General features: G+C 46.2%; 1 protein-coding gene across 1 annotated transcript in view; it reads right to left on the reverse strand.

The window, feature by feature from the left end:
- The window catches only part of LOC142786767 (uncharacterized), a 135,001-nt gene extending 111,432 nt beyond the window's left edge, over positions 1-23,569 (reverse strand). The window contains exon 1 of the mRNA XM_075884409.1: positions 23,100-23,569. Within this exon, the coding sequence (XP_075740524.1) occupies positions 23,100-23,221 (122 nt within the window). The 5' untranslated portion in view covers positions 23,222-23,569. The remainder of the gene's footprint in view (positions 1-23,099) is intronic.
- Between the last annotated feature and the right edge of the window lie 3,487 nt (positions 23,570-27,056).

Raw genomic sequence — 27,056 nt, forward strand, 5'->3', positions numbered from 1 at the left:
ATTGAACCAAGAACAGATGACACTACTTGTCCTGTAGCCAACGCTAGCCCACAGTAATAATTGCTCAAGCTGGTCGACATCGGATGAACCTACCAGCATGCGAGTTAACACTGTATTCAAATTCAGTCCAAAATTGGCACCATAAGTCGCTGCGGAACATGGGTGTGAGAGACGCGATCAAACAGTTCCTCAAAAAGGAAAAAGTAGGGTTAAATTAGGGCAAGGATAATAAAAAAGATAGCGTAATTTACATATGTATATGAACAGAAGCGCGAGCAGTGTGGACTCTACATTCTCTGCTATTTAAGATTTCGTTTGAAACGATTGTAGCCTGGATGGCAATATAGGGGCACTAGAGTCATTCATGATATATTATAAAAATATCTCACACCTTTTAGATGCGATGCAGCTATATGACTAGCCTGTAGAACGCCGTACGTACGTGCGTCCATACGAACACTCCGCAACGTGCTCCCATTAGCACAAGTTTTGGAGCTGTGCCAAGTAGGTAATGCTCACGCTGCATGTTGACGCCACGCTCCCTTCGCAGTGCATACTGACGCCACTATCTACCTCGCTTGCCGCACGCTCGCTGCAGCGCCCGCAGCTGCCGCCTTATTGTTCGCCCAAAATACGCGCCGCTACCGCCGCTCGCTCGACTACCGCGACCGCTGCATGCTGATACACCGCCGACTCATCGGTTCACGAGCAATAGAGAGTTTTAGTACTGCGGAATGGTGCTACGCACGCATCACGCAAGCGCCTTGCGTTACGTGGCGTCGTTTGCCACAAATCGGCTTTAGTACGCCGTAGTACCCGCGTACGTAACGAGCGTGAAGCGTGCTGCGCCATCTGGTAGATCAAAATAGAAGCACGAGTTGTGCACAGTCAATGTGAGCCAATCCAAGTGTTATAGCCAGATTATGGCCATATTTTAAGCCACAGAGCCGGTCGGTGCTTGCCACGGAGGAAGGAAAGGTGGTGCTTCCTCCGTGGTGCTTGCCTTCCATGCCGCCATTTTACAAAACGAAGTCTCGCGCTATCGCGAACTTGTTCGAGAGCGGCGCGATCACCTCATACGTACGCACACACGCATCTCATGCGTGCGTACGTAGCGGCTGCGTACGTAACGCGATACGTGCGCGTTGCGGTCTGCGCATGCGCACTACGCAGAACGCGGCGTCCTTACGTACGCAACGCCACCACGTACGCAGCGTACGCAGTACTAAAACTCTCTAATAAAGCTGACGCGCGCCTAACCTACGCGTTGAAACATGTCTGTACGCGTCAGAAGACTGACGCCAACCAACGCTTCAAACGAATCTTTCAGTGCGCGCCGCAGCACCCGGGTTTGCACTGTACAACCCATCACGCCACCCATGCGCAACGCTGCTGCTTCGCATTCGATCATGCTTCCTTTTGGAAAGATGGCGTGATTTTTTATTGCTACTATGGTCAAATCGAAATAAAAGCAGCACGCCACACTCTTCGCATTTTTTCTACCTCACCCTTGCACACGCCACCAGAGAAAAGGTAAAAGGCAGGATTTTTTTAATTAGATAATTTGAGAGGTTCGCGTGTTTAGGTTGGGTTTTAGTCAACACTCCCTGTCAGCCACAAGATTAAACATTAAACAAAAAAACGAAAAGAAGACTTCATTCCTATTTTTGGTCACGCTGTGAGAATTTTCAACTTGCATTATCTGGAAACGTAGCACGACACGATGTAGGATGCCGAGTGGGCAATTATTTACAGATACTTTAAAAAATGCTGCGGAAATGCACTCTGTGCATAGATTTGCCGGTAACTACTTTTTTTCTACGAGCTACCACTCACGTGGCAGCTCAAAACAACAATAAATTTTTCAAGACCATGGTTCTTGTTGTTCTCGAGAGCCAGCTCTAGGGGACCTTGGTACATATAGTAAGATGCATGCCTATGCATAGCTGGTTTTGGGTATTGCCACAGCCGCTTCACGGGTACACGCGATGTGTTTTTCCATAGAGGGTTGCCGTTGAGTGGATTTGAAAAGCAGCCAGAATTGAAGCTGAAATCAGCCAAAGTAGCGACGACATTTAGTATTGTCGTCAGATGTGTAGCCAAGTAGAACAAAAGCGATAATATAATTGAAGTTACTATTTCACAATTATTAGAGTTTTTTTTTTCAATAAGCATAGCCATAGAAACAAGAGCATTGGCAGTTCTTCCCCTCTCGTTTGGTCTTGAAATGACCAAAAAATGAAAAACAAGTAAATGAATTACAATATATTTCTCGCACTTGTAAATTTATTTTATGAAAAACTGATATAGCTGCTGCCATATAAATAGCGATATTAAAACACGAAATCGCCAAGTAGCTAGGAGCATTAAGCAATAAACCAGATTAACTTTGAGGCCGCAGACAAAATTTTCTTAGTACAGTTTACGTACTACTAATCCACCCTAAAATTGCAAAATCCGGCATAATATCAAGAGTCTAGCTTTATTTAGTTGTGAACCTCCATATTTGTCGAGTTCACACTACAACTGCACTCAAATGATAAACTTCCGCGTAGCATCAGCATGCACGGCGGGAAGCGTGAGCAATGTTCTAACAACTAGTTGCTAAAATGCACATAACTTCAACGCTCCTTATTTGCAGGCAAGCCACATGCAGCTTTGAATTCCCTTGATGTTCACCAGCTTAGGGGAGGACATGTACCTCGTGCATCGGCTGGCAAGGCAGAAAAGCTTAGAAACACCATATTTTATTATTTTGTCTGAAGTTAATAAGAATAATGGCTAATAAAAGTGCCAACACGGAAGTTCAAAAGTAGTCAAAAGGTAGTCATAGCGTAAACCTAAATTTTCATCGCCAAGTGGGGCCACATAGAAGTCAATGTGGCGCAAAGTAGCCACCAACGGCCACCCTGCATGGAGCGGCCGTCGTGTTGCAATCACGCACCAGAAGTGTGATGAAATTTGAAACAACGGTGATCGGGAGACGGACGGACGAACGGACAAACGGACGGATCAAAATACGGATGGACGGACGGAAGCATGAATAGACGGACGCACGAACGGGTGCACGGATCGACGGATGGAAGCGCGGGTGGACATACAGATGGACAAATAGAAGCAAGAACGGACGGATGAACGGACGGGCGAACGATTGGACGCATGGACTGATGGACACACGGAGAGATAGACGGACGCTTCGCCTCACTCATAATCATTCACCCCGTGGATATGCTGTGAAAACCACTAACGCCATCTAGTTATATTATTCCGAAGAACATATGCACACAACACCATCTATTGAGCAACTAATATTCTAGATGTGGCTACATACTACTGCTACTACTACAACTACAGAGGAGGGAACGATCTACAGCCTAAGGAGCGTCCCTTATAAAAATCAAAGGACACTTTGCTAACACAGTAGTGTATTCGGTGAACGCCTGGGCTTGGTCAGAATGGAACACGATGCGTACGCCTTCCTTCTTGCAGAAGTGGACATGCTTGGCACAGCGACGCTATATACGCAAGCGAAGCGCTTGCGCTGTAGAGTCCGAAGCGACCGGCGTCCGTTGTCGCACCCCGATGGCCACCTGGCACCATGCCAGAGCGTGGACGGATGGTTAGACAGCCGTGAACATGAGACATTAAAGGCTTTGGCCTCAATAAAGTCAATGAAAGCCAACACCCGGCCTGCGTTCCCCAGTGGGCCACGAATGGTCATGAAAGGAACACGAGCAACGTTCCCAGCGGAGTTCCACGGCAACTCAATGGTGCAGTGTTTTTCTAGCACATGATTAAATTAGGCGAAAGCCGAGACAGCCTCCCAGAGGATGAATACGACCGACGGAGCGTCTTTTACACTCCCGGCTTCCCAGAGGAAATCAATTGATTCTTTACCTTTGCTTGGCTTTTCCCACACCGTGCAATATACGAAAGAAAGGAACGTCCTCGCGGGCATTTATTGGATCTAATTAACTAAAGCGCAAAGCAATCTACAGACACAAAAAAGTTGATTGCTTTCTGTAGCAGCCCCGCCAACTCTGTTTCAGGGCAAATTCATGGTGCAGAACCGATGATGCCTCCACAAAGTAACGAGCCTTTGTATGCCAAAGGCATGATATGATTCGGAGTCACGCCGTACTGGAGAGTGCTGCAACTTTCGACCATCTGCTGTTCTTTAACGTGCACCGACTTCGCACAGTACACGGGCCTATATCATTCCGCCTCCATCTAAACGTGGCCGCTGCTGCCGGGATCGAACCTGCGACTTTCAAGACACCAGCAGAGAACCGTAACCGTTACACCACCGCGGCGGACACATGACGACCACCAAGGAATGTTACAGGCGTCACACCGGTGACATTGAGGACTTGTTAAGAAAATGTAACGTGAGGGTCGTTCGTCTGGAATTCGAAATCAGTACATTGAGACCTTTCAAAGAAAAAGAAAGGAGTATGAGTCGCTCTTCTCTGTGGGTCCTCACTTTTTTCGCATGATGCCCTTAAAGGAGATCGATCAACCCGCTCTTGGGTCTCGCGGCCAGAGTGAAATTATCCCCGGGGAGAGTTCACGCATCTTTTTTAATATAGTCCCATACGTAATAAGTCTGCACTCAGGAAAAAAAAAGACAAAAGACTATTTGCTTTCTCCTTGCATGGGATATGTACATATTTTCTTCAGTTCGATATTTTTAGATGCGGAGCATCTTATACTCGCGCCTTGTAGTGCGCCGTCCGCGCCGTCCGCACCGCTTCTCGAACATTCGACAGCTGACGCGCGCGCATGCGCCGTCGCGCCGTCGCCCACTCTTCCACCATCTGTGCATCCCTTCCTCCTCTACACACCGCGCGTGCTTCACTCCTCCACGATCTGTGCACCCTTCCTCCTCTACACACCGCGTTCGACATCTACAATTATCCTGATTTTCCAGTGGACGCGCATGTGGCGTCGCGCTTCGAGAACATTCAACAGCTGACAGTGCATGCGCCGTCGAGCTGTATATATACTCAAGGTCGGCGCTCGCTCGCTCAGTTGCCGCTCGTCGGTTGGTTTGTACGGCGCGTCGACGTCCAAGGTCGCGGTGAAATGAATTCCAACGAATCCACAAACACAATGATCGACGTCCCTTCGACCAGCGCCGCCCTTTCGCATACGTGTGTACGTGTTCACTCATTTAACACCCCCTCCTACAACCACGTTAACCAATTTAGCCATCGACCCAAGTAAGTCGCAATTTAACACCCCATTTCACAACCACGTTAACCAATTTAGCCATCGACCCAAGTAAGTCGCACTTTAACACCCCGTTAACCAATTATATGCTCCGCATCCTCCTCAGTGTTCCCCCGAGGGAAGCTGCGGGCAATTTTTTTCTCAGAGAACAGAATAGGAGGGCTACAACAGGCTGTGTACGTGTTGTGTCCTCCTTTCTTGTTCTTGCGTTACGTCGCGATAAGTACTACTTCAACTAATGTTTTATCAGCAAGGGCACATTTCTTCCTATGGTCTAAGAGTGAGTCACTCAAAGGGACACTAGAGAGAGACGGCGACTTGGTTTAGATTGACAAACTGAACTCTGATGCCATATGTTTTCCTCTCATATGTTCATTATTAGCGGAAAAAGTCGAGGTTGCCGTTTCATTTCTTAATGCCCCGACGAAATCTCCGCGCGTGACGTCGAACATTTCGAAAATGCACTTTTCGCATTCTCGAGACGTTTGCTCGACAAATTTTTTCTGCTAGTTTTATCGTATTCACACATTACAATGTACTTCTTTTTTTGATTAGAAGCTATGTGGAACCCGCTGGAGATGCCTTCAAAGTCTATGACGTCATGGTGTTTGGTGCGGAAATCCCAAGGTGGCATCTGCACCCGCATTTCGTTTTCGCGCGCTTTCTCGCTCACCAAGCGCGGTGTCGCGGTAAGAGTGGTGTTTTCGGAATTGTGAAACTCTACTTCACCAGTACACGCAAAATCATTCTGCTCTTGAGAGTCCCTTTAAAGATTGATTACCTTCAAGTGATCCAGATGCAATATCAGTATCTTGCTTGGCGCGATTGATTGATTGATTGATTGATTGATTGATTGATTGATTGAAGTAAATTATTGTGAAATATATTTATTGCTTGGCGCGATGCCATCGAAAAGCTACGACGGGAGCAAAAAAATGTAATCATTAGCAGCCGTTCAGTTGCTTACACATTCGATGCTTAGCTCAGTGATGTTCGTTAGCGTGCCCAACTTTAGGAGCTGGCTCCTTTTGCTCGCGGCTTGTCGTACGGTGCCTGCCGCATGTACACCATTGTAGCCACTGTGTACACTTCTGCGGTCGCCGCTCAATATCGCCTCTCCAGTAATTCCATTTTCATTTCTCTCAAAGAGAAATTAAAATGTAAAGGAGGTATTATGAGCAACTACATGGTAATATTTATTCAAAAAGACAAATAAAAATAGCAACTAAAAAGATTTAATAAATAATCACCGAGGATACTAAAACAGAGTGGACGTACACAAAACTAACTCGATTATTTGACTTAGAGCTGGCTGAGGTATGACTCAAATCAATCGGGAAAAGGAGACAAATACCCAAGAGCTGCTGGGATGAGGAAGTTAAGAGAGCCATAGTAAGACGTCAGAAAACCTCCAGAAAACACAGGTACGCTAATCAGAGGGGTGTACTGGAAGATGATGTCAAAAGAAAATGGGATAACTTTTTAAGCAGTAGAAGGGAAGCGTCCAATATGATCAGTGAAAAGAATAGAAAAAAGGGGGCCCAATGAATGGCGGAAGTAAACAAAAAGGATAGAACGGCAGCTGCAAAGTTTTGAAACCATCTCAAATCTCTGAGTAATAACACAAGCATGGAACAGAGGTTTCTAACTACAGTTCAAGAGGTTAGACTAGAAGGGTATGATGCAATGGAATGTATAAAAACAATGATGACAGAAAAATTTAAACTCCAAAAAAGTGCTGCATGCACCATACCAGATATTAGTGGACCAATTAGCGCAGTGGCTCAACTGGGACGAGTGTTGGAAAGGGCAAAGAAAAGGGTTCTTAATAGCACATCAACATGCTCTGACGGCACCCCACTTATGCTCGTAAAGCAACTGGACCAAATTATAAGCAAACATTAAAAGAAGCAGCGGCAAAGAAATAATGGATGGTGAAGTCTCCTATTGGTGTACACTAAGCAGAATCAGGATACTCTATAAAGGCAGACAAAGCTGATATAAACAACTGCCGTCCTATAACAATGACATCAGTAGTTTACAGGCTGGTGATGTAGATAGTAAAGACTACAGACATGAATGGAGAGTGAGGGGGTGATGGGAGAACTACAACATGGGTTCCGTAAACGAAAGAGGTTGGATGGCAATCTGTTTTCATTGATGCAGTGCATTGAAATAGCGAAAAAAGAACGCAGGCCCCTGTGGCTGGCATGGCTAGATCTCAACGGAGCTTACGATAGTGTGATTCAAGAAGACTTGTGGGGAATACTGGACACACTAGATGTGCAAGATGGAATAACTAGGCTGCCTTGTTGAAGAAGGCCCGATTGCTTCATGTCTGCCAATTATGAGCGTTATGAATTTGACTCATGGCCGTGGCCAGTATAGCATAAAGAAGCAGGTGGTTAGTGTGCCGACCAACGGGACCAACACTACGCAGTTCCGGCCGCAGAACGTGCCCAACAACGCTGCCTTCGGCGTAAGCATCATGCACCGGCTCGTTAACAAGCCTTCCTGCAGAAATGGTCTCGCCGAGAAACATCCCGTGCGCCACCGAGCAAACTCCTCCAACATCATTCACTTTGTGGATACGGCGGTGATTTTTAGGGGTGAAGCTCCTTAAAGCAGCGCCCGTTCGTCCCACGTAGTAGTGCGTAACATGTCTTAGGCTTTAACGTGCAAGGTGGTGTCGGTGGGTGATTTCTCCTGTGCGTTGTTGAACAATAAAAAATTCGCAGCGTGCGCGTTAACTCAAAGCCGAATTCTCCTGTATTTCATTCCCCATTAGCAGCCATTGGCATGTAGATTGAGACAAGAAATGGTTGCTACGTTATGCTAGCTGGGCGTAACCTCCTTGGTTTTGGAAAGGTTAAGCGAGCGTTGGGCCGCAGTGCCATGAATACAGTGAACTAGTATATAGCATGAACTCGAGGTGGTTAAAGGTGGGAAGTAAACACGAAGCGCAAGCCGTAAGAAAGTGTGCGTGTGCCACCTCTCGTTTAGTCCTTGGAATGTCCGCTGGATGGCGGTGCTTCTATATGCGTAATATATGATGAAAAAATGCGAGATGGTGGTACTTGGCTAGATGGACGAACGGATACACAGACAGATGCATGGACGGACGCAGGGGCGGATGAATGGATGAACGCAGAGACGGACGCACGAACAGACGCACGCATGGGCGGGCGTATGGACGCACGGATGGTCACACAGACGGACGCTTGGACGGACGGAAGCAAGAACGAATTGACGGACGGGTGCTTCGCACCACTCTCCATCATTCACCCCGTGAATATGCTGCCACTTTTTTAGGAGCTCCGCTCCTATAGGCGTGGGTATGTCCATCTTTTGTATATATGTGCGTGACGACCTTTAGTTCCACCTTTGCCAACTGCCCACTAGTCCATCCTTGTTGACATTCCACTACGCTCCATGACCGATCCACCACTACAGCGACTGTAAAGCCGTTATAATGTAGGGGGAACGGAAGCGACGTAAAGCTACCACTTACGAATAATAAAATTTTTTGGATAAATACATACAGTGCTTGTTCAGTCTTTGATGATGTCGTGGGCGATATGCGCGGATGGGTCACGGTTTAGCTATGAAACCCTGCAGCGCTTCACCCAGCTCATCATCATTCACTTCGTGAATAAGCTGTAATTTTTTTGTTGACATCTGACAATCACCCTCTAAAACTTGTAGAAATTAAAGATGGGAAACGTTTGAAGGTTCCTAAAAGTCTAGCTCCTAACACTGCTCAGTGCATGGGATGTGCAGATGTTTTCTTGGACTTTATATCCCCCCCCTCCCGTAGGATCAAGTTCACCAACACGACAATAGAGTGGTGCGCGCATTAGTCCATACTCCACTAACTCTGTTTACTGTTGTATTCTTAGCTGTAAATCATGTCATCTCTATAGATTAATGCCTAAATGGGCTTCGCTTGATTGCATAATAGTTAAAATAAATGAACGATTCGAGACAAGACCAGAGAAAAGGCAACCTAGAAGTGTATGTACAGCTCTTATTAGCCCAGTTCATTGACGCTATTAAGGGACATTTGTACAGACTGAATCACACTTCTCTCGAACAGTCGGTTATCCACTTTAGCCACCGTTCTTGTGCAAATATACGCAGAAACCAATTCCATAGTGATGCGAGACCTAGTCATACCGCATAATAGATTTTTATTTTACAATAGACCGATCCCACAGGCCAGTTTCGCGACGCCACCGCTGCCGCGGCAGCCGCGGTGCATGCCGGTACTTGTAGTCGTCCGGGCGCACCAGCCAGCCGAAGTGCCTGAGCGTTCCCTTTTCGATAGATTTTTCGGTCGTGTGGAGCCGTCTTACGATGGGAGGATTTACGTGCTGTGTTCCTGGATGCTACAACAACAGCACAAGGGATAAAGGCTTGGGTTTCTACGTCTTTCCTAAAGAGCAAAAGCTTCGGGAGACGTGGATTCAGCGTATCAACAGGGCTGGACGGGGCGGCAGGTAAGACATCTTATTAAATGTATAGTGCCGCTTTGAAACTAAATAAGCGTATTGCGGTGGTTTTTTTTATGCGAATGTTTAATCATGAAGCTTAGCATACCAAAGAATATGATCTTTGCTCACTCTGCCTGCGTATACTCTTACCGGATAGCTCAGCCGCGGTTCGCGGTTGTGCATGCCGGTCATTTTTTAGCGCATCTTCCTTATTCTAGCGTTTTTTGTTACCGCTGCGTACTAATATTATTATTATTACGAGTTGTAGTGCTGAGGTCTTTTAGTTTTCCATGTTGCGCAAGTGCAGCACCGCGTACGCGGCTTGCGTTTTTTTTTTTTTTACAACGCAAGTGGCAAGCATGCAGGCATAAGGGGAAGGCAAGCTCATTGACGAGGCTCTCCTAATAGCTCTACCGTACATCGAGACCTTACTTTTTAGAAACGACGTAACGTACTTCACGGCACGCTTGCAACAACTTACCCAGAACTCGTTGTGCCAAACGGCGATTAGCTTTCGCGGATCACCCTCGATGCAAACGGTGCCTCTGTAATCTCGTCCTTTCCGTAAAATAGTTATCTGGTGCATGCACGCGGCCGATTTCGCTGCACCTATGCAGATGAGTGGCACAAACAGCTGTATAATTTACCTGTGTGTGGCGTTGTCGAGTGAGGCTGAAAATTAAAATTACATTTGTCATTTGCCCTTGACTGATATGGAACTTTTTGTACGTTAATCAAGAGAAAGTGATACTGTTGTCTTGCAGTGGTAGCATGCAGACTGGACATTTAAAAGGAACCTGAAAACGCAGTAGGTGATGTTCAGTGTCATATGAAACGCGACACGCGTGCGACACTCGTGCACGTAAGTGCCGTAAGACACGAAAGGTTCGGCGCCGCATATAAAGCCTGTCCCCAACAGCACGTCACTGTGCAAACAAACGTTGCAATCCCCGAGATGCACATGCGAAAAAAACAGTCGCGCAGAACAACCGCTTACATACATCACTCAAATGAAAACGGTACTCAACAGGCAATGAACGGGTGGCTGTCCTAAGTCCCGCCGAAACGAAGGAGTAGCAGGCACTTATGACCGAAATTCACGCCGCCTGCTCCCATTAACAGACAATGTAGGTATTGAAAATACTCACATGACGACTTTTTCTTGCTGGTGAAATCGGAGAGACGTCCGCGAAGCTCCGGCGCAGTACTGAAAAAGCGGCGGCCACTGCGTAGCCGCTGTAGTCTGGTTGACCGATTGACTACAACTAAGATGGCGGCGGGGCAACTCCGGAAAACCGGCGCATGCGCTGATCGGCTGGTGGGATCGGTCTATTCAAGCACGAATGGAATCATGTGAGTAACGTGAGACAGCAGTTACCGACAACGCGAACGTCCCAAGCTGCCCACTCGACTGCTATGGACAAGTGTGATCCAACTGTGTGCGCTAGAGTTTTATTAGACCAAGCCTTCAATACCCGCGCGGAACATCTAATTATTAATGAGGCCAAGTTTGATAATCACATTCTATAGTTAACCATCGAAGGCTGAACGATGGTGTGGAGCGATCGCTACGGTACCACCACACACGGAATAACCACATGCGGCACAGCTGGCTATTCAAATGGGGAGTGAATAAGCATTGTCAACTGTGACGCCCCCTGCAACACATTGCACAACAATGTGTATTCTGGACGGGGAGTCCGGATGGCGAGCAAAATCGCAAGTCATGGTCCAGTGCAACCAAGCGGGGCGTTGTCGGAATTGGGTGTGTACCATTGTCGAAGTGTTGTAATGAGTCAGTGGGTAAAGTTGCTATACCCTACATTGTTTCTGGACGCCATGAACAGACCTTGATGGTGCACCGAGTGTGTATATCTACGTCCGCGCTCTCCTTACCGACAATGCGGGAGTGGCGCAGAAGCTATGCAAATGTAATGCCACAAGGGCTCAGTGAACAGTGTCATATATATAAACACGGAAAGGTGGAGAGGTTCGCCTGAGCCACAGCTTGCTCTGACCTGCTACTCTACACTAGGGAGGGTTGAAAGCGGGGGGGGGGGGGGGGAGTTAAAGAGTGATGAATGATCATGGTAAAGTAGGGAGATTAGAACACAGACCTATTACGCTGGGGCAAATCTAAAGACGTGCATTCAGTCCAGTGGCTTGTAAGAATGCTACAACAATTGTGCCTTTTTCATTCCTCAGATAACCATCGCTCAAGGTTCCAAATTAGATCACAAGACCATATTACACTCTCGAATCTCGTATGAGCCACGATACATTGCACGCTGCAGATTTTCAGGCTGCCCCAGGAACGAAATAGTGCGTTCATTAAAGTGTCTTGTGACCAGGTGATCAATGGAAACTTTAAAATCCACCAGTTCTGGTCTTGTCGATGTCCTAGAGTTCGAAAGTTAGGGCGGTCCTTGACAACTACAGCCGAAATGGTCATGTAGGTATAAATATTATTTTAAGAGCCCGTGCAGCACCCTTCGTTCAAAACTGCGAGCTAAAAGGAAGTAGGTCAAATGCAGTTCACTTAACACATTTAGACTTTTTTTTTTTCTTAAAGACGACCTGCAGTTATATATAAGGAACGCGATGTGTGCCTTCCCGATTCCATGTCAGCACTATACTTCACCCATACTGAGTTGCCCATAAGTGTGCCCTATTTGCGCCATTGCTAGGTCCCCTTCAATATGCGATGCACTTAAGGTATCCCTTAAAGATTCCCGTTCTGACAAAAGCTCAACACAGTGAAGAAGAGGCGGTGACTGGGCGAACGGAACTCGTCGTGAATCACCGTTTCCCCGTTTTCTTTGAAGCATTTTGTCACAACGCCCCCGTACTCGGTCACGTGACCACGCCCAACATTGAGTGCTTTTTGATCGACGTTCGCTCGCTGTTTACAATGGTTACGGTGGTTGTAAGCCCACCCCGGAAAACACGCCTTAGGCTCCGCTCAATGGAGCGAGTTACTCTGTGCCTGAAAACGCTTAAACAACTCTACTGACTAAATGTAGTGGAAACCGGTTTCCATGGATAGCCAAACGAACGCTTAATGTTGAGACATTTGAAATCTGAAAAAAAATAAAAAAGCAGGAGTGCTGGAAAACCAAGAAGCCATCCACCTTCGGGCGCGCTCGCCGTTTTTGTTGCGTGGCACTGCTTTAAAGCAGCAACAAAAAACGCTAAGTTAAAAAAATATTTTCGCAAAAGGAGCTAGAAGCAGGATTAGCTCTAAGACAGGGAGCCCACTAAATTGGCCACGCTATGCCTTTTCTTGAGCTTTGACCATGCCGCATCACATCACAAGTGTCGTGCCATCCTTCTGAATGTTCTCTTTTTTTTATTTGTGCCTCTGCCTCTTTTACCGTTCTAGTTCCGGAGGGGTGATAAATCTTGCGCCATCAGTTGTCTACGAGACGGCCGCCGACAGCACGGCGTGTTGCAGTCCTTCGGTATACCGCATCCAGGTTTCACGTACACGGAGACCATCGGACGCGCTCGTCGACGTGTTTCCGCTAAGTTGCGACGAGCGGCAGAAATAACCGCGTGTCTCCTACTACGGGAGCGGAGCCACTCGTTGGGCAAAGAAGAGAGGCGCGAAGAGTGACGCTCCAGAGTGTAAATAAACAACGCAAAATCAAAAAAGAAAACTGCCCTGCTGTCGTCACTTAGGCTCGAACACTTCGCTTCGTGCGGGCGCGAACCGCAGTGCTTAGAAGCGACCCAGTCGGTCGCGACGCTACAAACCTCCTTCGTTGGCGCCTGTCGAGGGGGGCAAACGCGGAATGAGAAGCCCGGTTTAGCGAAGGCATTATTCACTCAAGGGCTTCTGAGACACCCACTTCGAAAAGTGGAAGGAACTTGCTCAACGAGAAATAAAGCACTCGGTAGGCTGGAAACCGAAACGCATATCCTGACGCGAGCCCGACGTAGAAATGACTTTTTTTCGCCCACCTCAGAATTCGGCCTGAGGTAGAGAACGGGGCTGACCAGAAGGGGTTTATAACACGAACACGTTCATTTCGTGGTGCAATCTAGGGACAGACACGAAAGATGGGATTCTTTAGGTCGTTCTCTTTCGTTATCTCTATATATTAGGAATAATATTGACAACACGAACACTGCAGGCATACGCCCCCCGTATAATGGATGGGTGTTCTAGCAGGTCGATGGAGCTCTTGACAAAAAAGAAATGTTCATATACTATAGCAGATAGTACAGCATTGTAATGTGCGTCCTTTTGATGGTAATACATAGCAAAATTGTGCCTAACTTTTAAATAATAAAGCCGAAAAAGATAAAGAATTGCCAGAAAAGAACCAATTTTGTACTGCTTTACGACAACAATAAGGTTTTTTTGAGTGCAAGCAATCATTGACGTTTTCTTGTGAGCTCACTAAAACAACTTTTACAGTATTTATTGCATGGAATTTATTTAAATACGGTTGTTGAGACAACTAGCATTTCATAACGAGCATTTCCTGAACAAATCTTGGTGTGACCATACCATTTCGTATAAACACCTCCAGCCGCTAATGATAAACCGACCAATCAAGTTGTAAGACGTGCTAGCTGGGCTTTCTCGGATTTTTTTCTCTACGTAACCCAATGTCCACCGGAAAGAGACTTGGCACGACCTACAAGTTGCGAAGGCATGTCCTGGTGAGTCAACGCTTCTTTCGAACACACGCTTTTACTTATAACATGGCGTGCTGTCTGTATAGCATTGAAAGCGCCAGGCGATGTTATTTTTTTTTCGTGTTACACATTCGAATCGCCTGTACGTACACGTCTATTTGAAAAGAAGGTCAATGCTCAGGCTGCAGTAGCTGCATTATGTGCCTGTTGAAGTTGCTGAAAGTGTCATATATTACCATAAACATGCGTATGAACATTTGAACGTAACAAATGGCTCTTATTCTGCAAAACAGACTGCACTTAAAGAATGAAATCGCTCCTCAATACCTGAATGTGACTGTGTGTCAGTTGACATTGGTGATGCTAATTTTGCTAGCGGCTTGCAACAGTGCTTGATACAATGCTTGCCACAGTGCTAACATTGTAAGCAATGCTACTGGCAACACTGCGGTCGTTCTAAGCAGCTGAGGCTTGCTGGGAACAGCATATTTTCTAAAGTCTTTGAATAAGTACTGCCTCATCAGCGCTGTTCATAAGTGTTACGGAAATTAGCTGAACAGTAGGTTGGATGTATTGGCGGGACATCATGCATGTTTCAACTAACTGAGGAAGATATCGAAGGCGAATACATTGTAATCATCGTAAGCACTCATTTAACGCCCTTATAAACTTTGTTCACCAGCTTTGCTATTCACACAACTTTGTAACCTTTGGCTTCTTGTGCAATCTTTGCAGTATGAGGCAGCAATTGGAACATAAAAAAAGAAGAAAAAGGCACCGTTGTTTGTAAAGACAGCTATGGAATGATACTGTAAATAATTTTTGCGCCTTAAAACATGATTTTTTTGCTTCACACAAAAAGTAGTGTGTTTTAGTTATTTGCACACTGCAGATAAAAAGAAAAAAAATTTTTTTTAACATACAAGCTAGTTATAAATGTATATTAACGTACACTATTGCTACGACCACCTCTTTTATTTATTTAACATTTACCATCAACATCATCATCATCATCAGCAGCAGCAGCAGCCTGACTACGCCAACTGCAGGGCAAAGGCGTCTCCCATGATCCACCATTAAGCCTGGTCGTGTGCTTTCTTGTGTGTTCATCGAGGTTTTACTCGTCTGGCCAATTGCGAAATTTAAATGCCGACTTTAAGGTTAAATTGCCTTCTAGGATGCCTATTTCGGCTCAATTAGGAATATTTAAACATTATATTCACCACAAGAGCCGCAGTTTCTTTCGAAAGAGCGCTAGGCGGACTGCTCAGAACTCATACCGATCGGGTTAAAGAAACGCTTTACCGCTTATTTCTACGAAGCATAGTACTACTCACTTTCTAGTGTCATCGATGGCTTAGACACCCGCCTTTGTCGCATTTGCATCGCAATGCAGATTTTATCATTTTTTACGGTACCGTTGACGTCTCAATTGGTAGTCAATGACCACCAACTCGAAAACAAGTGCAAGCAAAAACTCTACCTCCTTTCTCTTCCCTGCAAACATCAGCGGGGTTCTCATATGGGCGCGACGGGTGGGGGTCAAGTTTCACTGCAGCAATACCCCCCCTCCCCTCGCCTGTCGAGGCTAAACGAAAAGAAGCTTCTCAATAGATGCAAAAAAAAAAGAAAGACAAAGAAGCGATGACGTGCTTGTCATAACGGCCCAATTCTGATCCCCTAATTTCCAGTGGCACCGGAAATTAGGGGATCAGCAAAAAGACTATGGAATGCATCATCAAATTTCCTAGGCGACCATTATCGGCAAATTCCTTCATGGTCACAGCAATGCACTTTCAACAATGACGGAGCAGGTCGGAAAGACTAGAGGTATGGTGCAAACTTGACACCCCAACATAGTCGGATACAACTCAGAGGGACACTAAAGTGAAACGATGAATTGGTTTAGTTTGACAAAGTGTTCTCTGAGAACTACAATGTTTTTAATCTAACCGACGTAAGTTCTTTATTAGAGGATAAAATCAAGGTACAGGCCCCATCTTATAGACGAGTAAAGTTGTAAGGTGGGCTTCTTGGCACGGCATAGTTGAATAAAAATGGTAGCGCAAAGTGACGGGACACAATAAGGACACGGAGACACACACACGCAGCGCTTTTAAATTTTGCGTTGGTAGTTGCCCGCGTGACGTCATGAATTTCAAAGTGTATTTGTCATATGTTGGCGATGTTGGCTCGAAGAAACTTCTCGAAACTTGGTATGTTCAGTCTCTCCCCAACATAAGAAAGAGTGCTTCATTTTTTTTTTACCTATTAGGAGCTACGTAGGCCTTGGTAGGCGAATGCCGTTAAAATGTATGGCATCACGGAATTTGGTGCAGGAATTTCAAGGTGGCGTCGCCAGCCGCATTTTACATTTCCGCTTTTGTTCGCTTCCCACGCGTCTTCTCGTAGAGAGCCTAGCAGTTCTGGAATTATGAGAACGAAATTTACTAATAACATAAAAACCGTTTTCTTCTTTAGTATCCCATTAATAAGCTTGTGGATGCTCCACATCATTGGAAGGAAGCCAACATTGTTCTAGTATCATCTGAAGCCAGGCACCCGACCTACAAAATCTCGGACGAATATCACTAACATACTCTCTTGGCAAAATATTTGAAAAGGCGGTTCACACACTTTACACCTCTTACATTGAAGATCGGAACCATTTTCCAACTAGCATGTTTGGATTTCGCCGTCATGTGTCAACGCATGACATTTTCCTGCTACTTCGGGACGAGGTCCTTTGCAATACCACGGTTGGTGCAGAATATCTTTATCTTGCCGTAGTTCTTGATTTGGTAAACGCATGCGACACTATATTCCATGCGTGTATCTTATCTGAGCTAATTGACATCGGCTGTGGGCAAAGAATCATGATTACGCCCGCTATTTTCAAACTTCTCGCAATGGTACAAAATGCCTATAGGCAATACGTAGTCAGATCATTCTCAGATGCCCAATAACGGTACACCACAAGTGGTGATAGTAGCCTCCCCTCTCTTCAACATCAGCATGAGACTATTAGCAAAAAGCCTCGATGGAATTTAAGGGTAGGTTATGCGTTACACGCGGACGTCGTTGCTATATGGGACAACAATGGCTCTTTGGGAGCGAAAAAAGCAAATACTAGAAGACGCAGTAGCAGCTGCTAAATAATTCACCCACCTTAGCGGAATAAGCTGCGCTCCCAATAAATCTGATTTTATCAGAATCCGACGCCGAGGCAGCCAAATTCACGAGGCGGTCAACCTCTTTTTAGAGAACACCAGATGGGAGAGGTCCATAAAATGCGAGTCCTCTGACTCTGGCTACAAAGTACAAAGCGAGTAGACCACACAATCAAAACTCTCAGAATAACGGTGAAGCAGATCTCCCGTAAACTTTTTAAAGTCACCAATCACGGATGAGGTTTCAAAAAAAGCTGAGACGCTCCGGCTTCTTCAGGCTATTGTCATCAGACGGCTAACAAATAGTCTCCTTTTCCAGAAGATCAATAAAACATATCTTAAGGCTTTAGATGCGATGAGCGTACAAAGCGGTTCTTGGCCTACCACTTGGAACCTCTACAGATCTTCTCCAAGCACTCGTTACAGACAATAATTACAAGAAGTTACGTGCAGCAGTGCTCATTTCCCAACGTGAAAGGCTTACCTTAACTACTTCTGGGAGAAAGTTGCTATGCTGTATAGTTTACACAGCTCGTCCTCAGTATAGAAGAACTATGAGTCCATGGCTAAACAGTTACGTGAAAGAATTCTCGTAGCCTTTGTCCCAAAAAACCTGAGCCCACAATGTCACAAAGGTCGTAGAAGTGCACGGACTCGCAAGTTACAGCGGCAATTCGGGAACAACCCGGACACGGCGCACACAGATGTCACCCGATGCTACACGAAGTACGCGTTCGCAGTCGTAGGAGTGGCTACGGGTCTAGGCCTTCTGACTTGCGCTACTGCTGGAGCCGTGTCCGTGAATACCACTGAAGCTTCAGCCATCGCGCTTGCGATTAAAACTAAGGGTATCCTGCAATAGTCGTCCCTTATTCTGACCGATTCTATGACCGCATGTGCACTCTTTTTCCCCCAAACACTACCATACAACACCATTCACCTATTAGCACCGGACCTAACGCAGGACCATGTGGTAATCTGATGCCCGGGTCGCGCAGGACTCGATTGAATTGAGAGAGCGGATGGCGCAGCTCGTGGTTTTGCCAACCGAGCGGCCGACCACTCCGATGAAAAGCCCTCCTTACCGCGAGACATCCTCGAGTACCAACGCCTTAAGCGAAGAAAGTACAGTGCACCCCACTTTGCTCTAACCGGGCGGAACTCCTATGACTAGCGCCGTATACAAAAACACGCATATCCCAATGTTCCGTTGAAGCATGCCATTCACCCCGCAATGTACAGCGATAGCTGTCCTTGCTGCGGAGGCAAGTTCACTCTCGCCCACATAACGTGGGATTGCCAGAATAGGCGAACCAAAATTAACACGCCCCAAATAGCCGGCAAGATTCACGGAAGGGAGCAGTGGGAGACTCCGCTCACCAGTGAGGATCTGGGGGTGCAACTCGCGTTCCTCGACCAGGCCCAGCGGGCCGCTCAAGCCAGTGGAGCACTAGAATAAGGACCCCACACGCGCGCTCCCTGTACTTTTTTTCTATTTTTTGCAATAAATATTTCAGTATATATATATGAAGAGGGCTGGCATATAGATGACCGAAGAGCAGCAGCCGATCCCTTGTTGCGACAGATGAAATGGTCCTGCTCGTGCACTCAGCTGTTTCTTTTTTTTTTTTTTGAAGGCGGGGTCACTGGCCGTCAGGCTCATGACGTCATTCTAGAGTGTGCGCCAATTGGTGCAGGCTTGGGTTCATCCATCACTGCACACTTCTAAAGATGTGTCATCATGCTGCGGACGTCTAAAGATGTGTCAGACTAGAAATGAATTAAAGGAATGGAAGGGGGCTTGAGAACTCGGTTATACTACCACTTACCAGTCAGAATCATACATGGGCAAACTAATTCGCGTGACGATTCCAGTGATTCGTTCAGACTCAGAAGCCTATAGAGGTACAGTCGCCTCTGATACACTATACTGGAGGAGCCTTCGGAGGCTGTCCTCGCCCGGCCTGACCTGAAGACCCAAAGGGGGTCTCCTGGATCAAGCCGGGCGAGCTACAGCGGCCACTGGTGTCTTGGAATGGAGAAACCACTCTTTACATTCGCCACTCCTTCTTTTTTTCTTTTCATAAACAAAGCGTTGCAGCATCATGAATCCGTGAGTCCACCTGAAAAAATATTTATTGAGCCCGAGTCCGAGTGAGCTCAGTTGAGAAAAAGATTGGTGAGGTTGTGCCCGAGTGAGCCCTGAACGCAATATATATCGTAAGTAGTCAGAGCCAGCTCCATATTTTTTGCCCATATATAGCCAGAATCGACACGCAGAAACGTTTTTGTTTTTTAGCACGGATAAATCTTTGAAACACGCAGTAGGGGTTCACTAAGGCTGCTACTCGAACCTGTTCATGTGCCATTAGTACGTGTAGCGTTTAGCGTTAACGACGAACACGGCGGTAAGGAACACGGAAACACAGGTGCCGCAAACTATCAACAACTTAAGTGCGGAAACGTGTAGATTGACTTGTCTTGGCACTAACTAAAAGTCATTATATAAATGGTTCTCAACGTTTTAACGATAATACTTTGAGCTCTGTGCGCTTCAGCACGCTCCATGTTCTTGTGCTTGTTATTTATCCGCAACGTTAAACGAATTTAAATCGGTGGTCTACGGAGGTGTTTTTTTTTTTGCCAGATATAATCGCGAATGTCCTCCACGAAAAATCACGGTGTTAGCATGCAACATTTGCGCGAGCACTTTGGTGGGAAGTAATATTCCTACGGCCCACTAGGTGCGGCGACAGAGCAAAGGAAAACATTTGGTTTTCTTAATGTTGCATGGACTGCAGAACAACTTGGATGAAATCGTTTCATTCAGATGTGGAAGAATAAAGGAACTTTAATGACTGGCCTTTGAATTGTTTGTAATCCAACCCGAAGTATTGATTTTCACCAAGAGCCACCCCGCTGCTGCACAAGAAATGTACCACCTTCGGTTTTCTGCTACGCGCATGCTGCAAAGCGAACGCACGTTTTAACAAAAAAAAATTATTTTTTTACTCATTCTGCAGGTGTGGCGACATAAGAACGTTTTTCTAACAAACAATGTTTTCAGTTTTTTTTTTTTGTATACTGCAAAACCGAAATTTATATGTAACTGTCCAACCAGATAGAGCTGTTCAAATTTATGCGAACAAACGCCCGTGGGACAGTGTTCGCGGCAAGAACACGTGGTGCGCAGTACATATTTTTTCACAAGACATGAACGTGAAAGTTTCCTGCAAAAATCTTTTTTTTTTCGAGTAACATCGGCGCTGGTATTCTCGTTGGAAGCGCTCTACTCACTGCCCAATAACTGTCCACCAAAAATCAGAAAGGAGAGAAAGTCAATTTTAACAGGAGTAAACGATAACACTGGATTTATGTAAATGGCCGCGAATTATATCATGGATTACATATGAGAGGAAACCATATTGCTGTCATGGCATAGCGTGAAACGGAGTCATTACACGCATAAAGAAGTCATTAAGTTCATTTTCTATCACCATAAAAAAAAGCTATACAAGACCAAGACTTCATTTTCTTGTTTATTTGTTTTTGTTTTGTTTGTTTATTCACTTATTCATTTATTTATTGGCCAGCTCGAATATTAACTCATTCACAGGCTCCGAGGGTTCTGACTCCAGAATGAGGAGTTCCGACTCCACAACCTCCAAATTCACGCTGAATGGCTTCTGTTATGATTTGGAGAAGCTAGCCTGGATCAAATCCAAAGGGTTCATGCACTCAGCAAAAGCCAACTGCATGAACGTTTTTGAATTTCGCCACCATCGAATAGCTGCCGCACCAGCTTATAGGGCTCGAACTAACTACCTTCGTCCCAAATCCACACCGTCGATAGTTTCAGATTTCTGCTATGCAAAGGTTCCTTATACGTAGTTTTAATTTTTTTTAGCTACCCGCCTTGGTAGTTTAGTAGCTATGACGTCACGCTGCAACGTGCTTGATTGCCGGCCGCGTTTCGGTGGCAGCCGAGTTGGAAACTGCTTCGTATTTGAGTTTAAATTCGTGTTAAAGAACCTCGGGCTGTCTATATCAACCAAAACACTAAACTATGCTACTCCTCAATACAAGTTCAAGTGCCAAAAATGAAGAAATGCCTAATTTAGATTGTCAGAATAAGTTTACCTGAATTGATTGATGCTCACTGGCATGGATCTATAAAAAAATTTGACGATGAATTCTAAAACACAGGCGTCTATCTGTACGCCACTATTATTTTCGTCACTGCCATTACCTCAGCAACTGTGATGAGCTTCACGAGTGTTCTTTGCAGTTCTCATGACAGCACGTCGAGGCACGAGAGGGCCTCTTTAAGAGAAAGAATATTCTTCAAGAAAAAGAATGGGTTACAATCGATTGCGTCCAACTAAACACACAAAATATTTCAGTACCAGCGCACCGCAAGTGATCTTCAGGCCATGTGGCGGTGGAATTTGCCAAGTCGCGAATAGGTTACGGACTATGAAAACCGCATACGTGCGCATTTAATCAAACGTGAACGATGTGCAGATGCTTGCATGATTCGTTTCAGCGTAAGTTTCCCTTCAATAGCCTAAAATTTGACATATCTGCAGCGCTGTAAATCTTGAATAGCCAAACCCTTATATGACCTGCAGGTCGTCCCGAATAATTTTTCTTTTCAACGCCATATTACAGCTGGTGGAAGGCCGACTTAGTTGGCAGCAGTTGCTTTGCGACAGCGCGAACTCTGTCAGCATCATTTTTTGAACCTTTGTAGTCCTCGGTCATCAACATCGTCTAAAATAGAACTTTTCACATTTTTTTCAGCAAACAAATATATAAAGATCACCCACGTATACTGCACACTAAGTGGATGTTTTTTTAATTATTTATTTCTTTTTTCACCCTTGCACTTCAAGAAGCTAAGAGATGTCTGTATAAAGCTGTTGTAATTTTTTGCTTGACCAGCTGGGACAAGACATGACATATTTCAACGTTCCCGTCTACAACGTAAACACTTGAGCAGAAAGCATAAGCGAGCGATGCTTGGGAGAACTTATCTACGCACTTTGCAGCGAGTCGGTCATCAAAAACTGTACCCGGGTAAATTATCGTTATCCTTTAGCTCAAGCGACACACCTGTGAGCTCTCGATAATGTAATCTAATGTAAAAGTTACATAGGTGACGACAAATAATGTAGTGGGTGCGATGAGCTAGCCGTAGTTGTGTTCGTATACTTTATAGATTGACGATGAACGAATGCTAGGCTGCATGCAACGTGGTGTACTGACAATCTCAGAGACGAATGGCTGAAGAAAAATTATGTAAAACAATATGTATCAAGAAGTTTGCAAGTTCCATAAAATCCTGTAACCTGTACCAGTTATAAAGTCAGGGTTGCTCTTGATATTTCTAACCCCGTGGTATACAGACTTCAACGAGCGTTTCTGACTTTTTTTCTTTTAAAATAAGCGGCCTTTTGATGGGTTTCGCAAACGCAGCTCCCTGAAAACTACGTACGTTGTCTCAAAGGGAATCGTGACCACTGTAGTGTGGAGAAGCCATTGACCGGCGACTCACCCGGCATCCAGTGCTCGGGCCGTGGGCAGCACGCTGCATGCCAGTTGCACTGCAAGACAGGAAGCGCACAGGAGAAGCCACCGCACCATCGAGTCTTTTCTTCCGCGGTCTTGCCACTTCATGACTGTCACTTCACGCGTCGCCCGCGTCGTGCACCGGCGACATCAGAAGCAGCTGTCCGGTCGGCGCTTGTCCATCAGCGATGATGCGTGGAAGGGATACCTCCTGAAAAGTTCGCGGCCGACGACTCGACTGCGTGCGTGGTTGTTCGCTTCTGCCTGCTGGCAGTCGCAGCGAGCAACAGCACTCGGTCCTCCCAGCTTGTATAAAGCCGCTGGCCAAGGCAGCAGCTGCGGCGAATCGTGGTCGCAGCAAGGCGTGCGCGCTTCGTGGCGTCTGCCGCTCGACTCCGGCACCGCGTGCCGGTCGTGCCTCTCGGTCGTACTCGTCGGGGTCCAGAAACTCCGGCGCTCGAGTCTGCGACGGGAAAGAGTGAGTGAGAGAGAGTGTTGGTTGCGCCTCGCGCGTGTCGAGAGAGAGAGAGAGAAAGCGCAAGACAGACAGCCGCTTCGGTCACGTGACCTAACTGTTTCCCTCCCGCTTCCCAATGTCCTCCTCTTTCGCATCTTCTCTCCTGGTTTTCTTTTGTTTTTCTCCCAGCACGCGGTTTCGACTCTCGCTCGGAAAGCTGTCGGCTTCATTTTCGCTTTTCTTGTACGAGTGTTTACCGCCACGGAAGGGTAGCGTCCGCGTCGTCGTTGCGCTAACTGAACTTTAGGCGCCGATCGCTGCTACGAGGACTTGAAATGTTCAAAATACACTGTGATGCGAACAGAGAAAAGGAGCACGACAACATAAAGGCTGGCGGCTATCTGAATCTTTTATCGAGCTTGTAGAAGTAAAGATGACTTCACCACACTCGCCCGAAGTTCGCATAAACCGTGCGCATGTTGCCTTACGCGCCCAGAAAGACGCTTGTGAAAACAAAGCGAAGTATAACAGCTCGGTGCTTCGGGGTCTAAACACGTACCGGAGTTGCTTATCCACCACGCGTCGGGACTGCCAGCCGTCTCGCATTGTTTTTATAACGCTTGGAACCGGGCTCGTTGTGCAGAGACTATACCGGGTGTTCAAAATTAAGCTTTATGATTTTTTTAAAATTAGGCGCTCGAAGGCACGTGAGAACCACTTGTGCAAATAAGTTAAGCGGCCAGGGGGACAGAAAGTTAGATGATAATTATCGCTGTCAGCAGCCCAATTAACTAAAATTTAATAATTAACTTTTTACTGGCTGCGGTAAGTTGGCATGTTTATATTGAAAAAATGTAGGCAGTGGTGTTTGTACACAGTTTCAGTTGGAAGATTTTTTCTAGCACGCCTGTGTTCCGAGATATCCGGCTCCAAAGTTTAATTGTCTTTCGCACGATTACGCATGCAAGAGGGTGAGGGTCCGCGCAAAGCTCCTCCCTAAAGTGACGCATCTGTTGCGTGTGGTGTTTAGTGTGTGAAGAGGGTGGAAGCGTAGGCATAGGTGATAGCAATTACCCTTGCCCTCTTCGGCCGGCGAAATCAAAATGTGACAGCGCGGTGCGCCATGAGCCTTACGCATGATCCTGATGAACGCGATAACAGGAGACCATTTTTCGCGACGTTTTTTCGTGACTTTAGATCACACTGAGACATCTTCTTGTGAACGCGTTAGCAGGACCGTCCTGCACTAGGGTGCCTCCGGTTAGAGCACAGCGTCTCTGCATTGAAGGTCTACCAAGGAAATCCACGTGGAGTCCTTTCGAGCTAATATGGCTGCTTCTGGCGTGAGGTATTCTACCAAAGTAAAAGTAGACGTGGTGCTTGCAATGGCTGAAATGAATGGCAACGCTTCGTTAGCAATGGAGCTTTACGCGTCTCGCCACCCACACCGTCCCCTTCCAACAAGGCCCACTTTCACAAACCTGTTTCGACGCTTCTGCACAACAGGCTCTGTCCACCTTCCGAGACGGACCAGGAAGGCAATCGTCGATGAAGACTTTGAAATCGACGTTGTCGCGTGCGTAACCTCGATGCCAGAGCTCAGCATCCGACAGATTGCCGATCAGTGCGGTCGCAGCATCGGAACAGTCACAAATGTTTTAAGAAAGCACAAGTTCCATCCATATCACGTTTACCTTCATCAGGACCTAAATGAGGCGGACTTTGAAAGGCGAGTTGACTTCTGCAATTGGGGCCTCATCAAAACTGATCAAGAAAATGACTTTTTGCACAGAATAATTTGGACTGATGAAGCTCGGTTTTGCCGAAATGGAAGTGTTAATCTTCACAACGCCCATTATTGGGCACAAGAAAACCCACACTGGCTGAGGCAGCACAAGCATCAAGTTCGCTGGAGTGTGAATGTGTGGTGCGGCATACTCGGGGACAGGATCATCGGACCTCACTTTTTTGAGGACAACTTGAACGGAAAGATGTACACAGAAGAAATATTAGGTGTTGTCATTGATGATCTTGTCTGCAGTCTTTCCCTGAATGACCTGCGCCAAGTATGGTTTCAGCACGATGGAGCACCACCACATTTTTCTACCAGGGCGAAGAACTGGTTGGACAGACGTTTTCCACAACAGTGGATTGGGCGCGCAGGAGCGATGTTTTGGCCACCAAGATCACCTGACCTTTCTCCGCTCGACTTTTTCCTTTGGGGCTACGTTAAAGATCGAGTTTACGTAACAGAGCCCAGCGATGTTAATGACATGAAGGACAGGATAACATCTGCCTGTGCGAGTATTCCTGCAGAAGTACTGCGCCGAGTCATCGAGTCGACGCGACAGCGGTTCATGCTTTGCGTTGCTGCCGAAGGCAGGCATTTTGAACACTTTTTGGGGCATTGACGTCTTGAGAGGTGAAGAGTTTCGATGAGATTTGTGCATGACCGAAATATGCTTATGTAGCAGCAGGAAATATGCGTTAGCAAGGATAAAACTGTTTCAGTTATTATTGGTGGAGTTGTTGCTCTTGTTTCAATAAAAGTTACAGTACTCGGACATCAGCAGTCACGCTATTCGCGTAGCCCAGGCAACGACCACGCATGCTTCTCTAGTGATTATTACGCACGCGCACTGGCATCCAGATTCTCCGCTCGCACCATTATCTCGGCATGGTATCTGCCACTATCGTTAGAGGCTCTGCAGTTGCGTGTTACGACACTGGTTGCAAGCGTTCTTCGATTTTTGATTTCGACGGCCGAAGAGGGCAAGGGTAATTGCTATCACCTATGCCTACGCTTCCACCCTCTTCACACACTAAACACCACACGCAACAGATGCGTCACTTTAGGGAGAAGCTTTGCGCGGACCCTCACCCTCTTGCATGCGTAATCGTGCGAAAGACAATTAAACTTTGGAGCCGGATATCTCGGAACACAGGCGTGCTAGAAAAAATCTTCCAACTGAAACTGTGTACAAACACCACTGCCTACATTTTTTCAATATAAACATGCCAACTTACCGCAGCCAGTAAAAAGTTAATTATTAAATTTTAGTTAATTGGGCTGCTGACAGCGATAATTATCATCTAACTTTCTGTCCCCCTGGCCGCTTAACTTATTTGCACAAGTGGTTCTCACGTGCCTTCGAGCGCCTAATTTTAAAAAAATCATAAAGCTTAATTTTGAACACCCGGTAGATTGCTATTATTTCTGTGCCGTATAGGAATTTAGGATTGCAGTTAAAGAATAGCGTTGTTGTTTTCCTTGGAACATCCACATACACTTACATAGAGCACGCGTGTGTTCCAACTGCTTATGCGCAGTGCACTATGACGTAATACAACCCGCCTTGGTGACTAAGCTGCTAAGCTGTTGTCCTGAAAAGCTCGAGACCACTGGTTCAAATCCCGGCCATGGTGGTCATGTTTAGACACTGTGGAATGCTCAAGGCACCCGTGTGCATAAATGCAGGTGCTTAT

The sequence above is a fragment of the Rhipicephalus microplus genome, unplaced genomic scaffold, assembly GCF_043290135.1.
Source record: "Rhipicephalus microplus isolate Deutch F79 unplaced genomic scaffold, USDA_Rmic scaffold_32, whole genome shotgun sequence".
In the NCBI taxonomy this organism is placed as follows: Eukaryota; Metazoa; Arthropoda; class Arachnida; order Ixodida; family Ixodidae; genus Rhipicephalus; species Rhipicephalus microplus.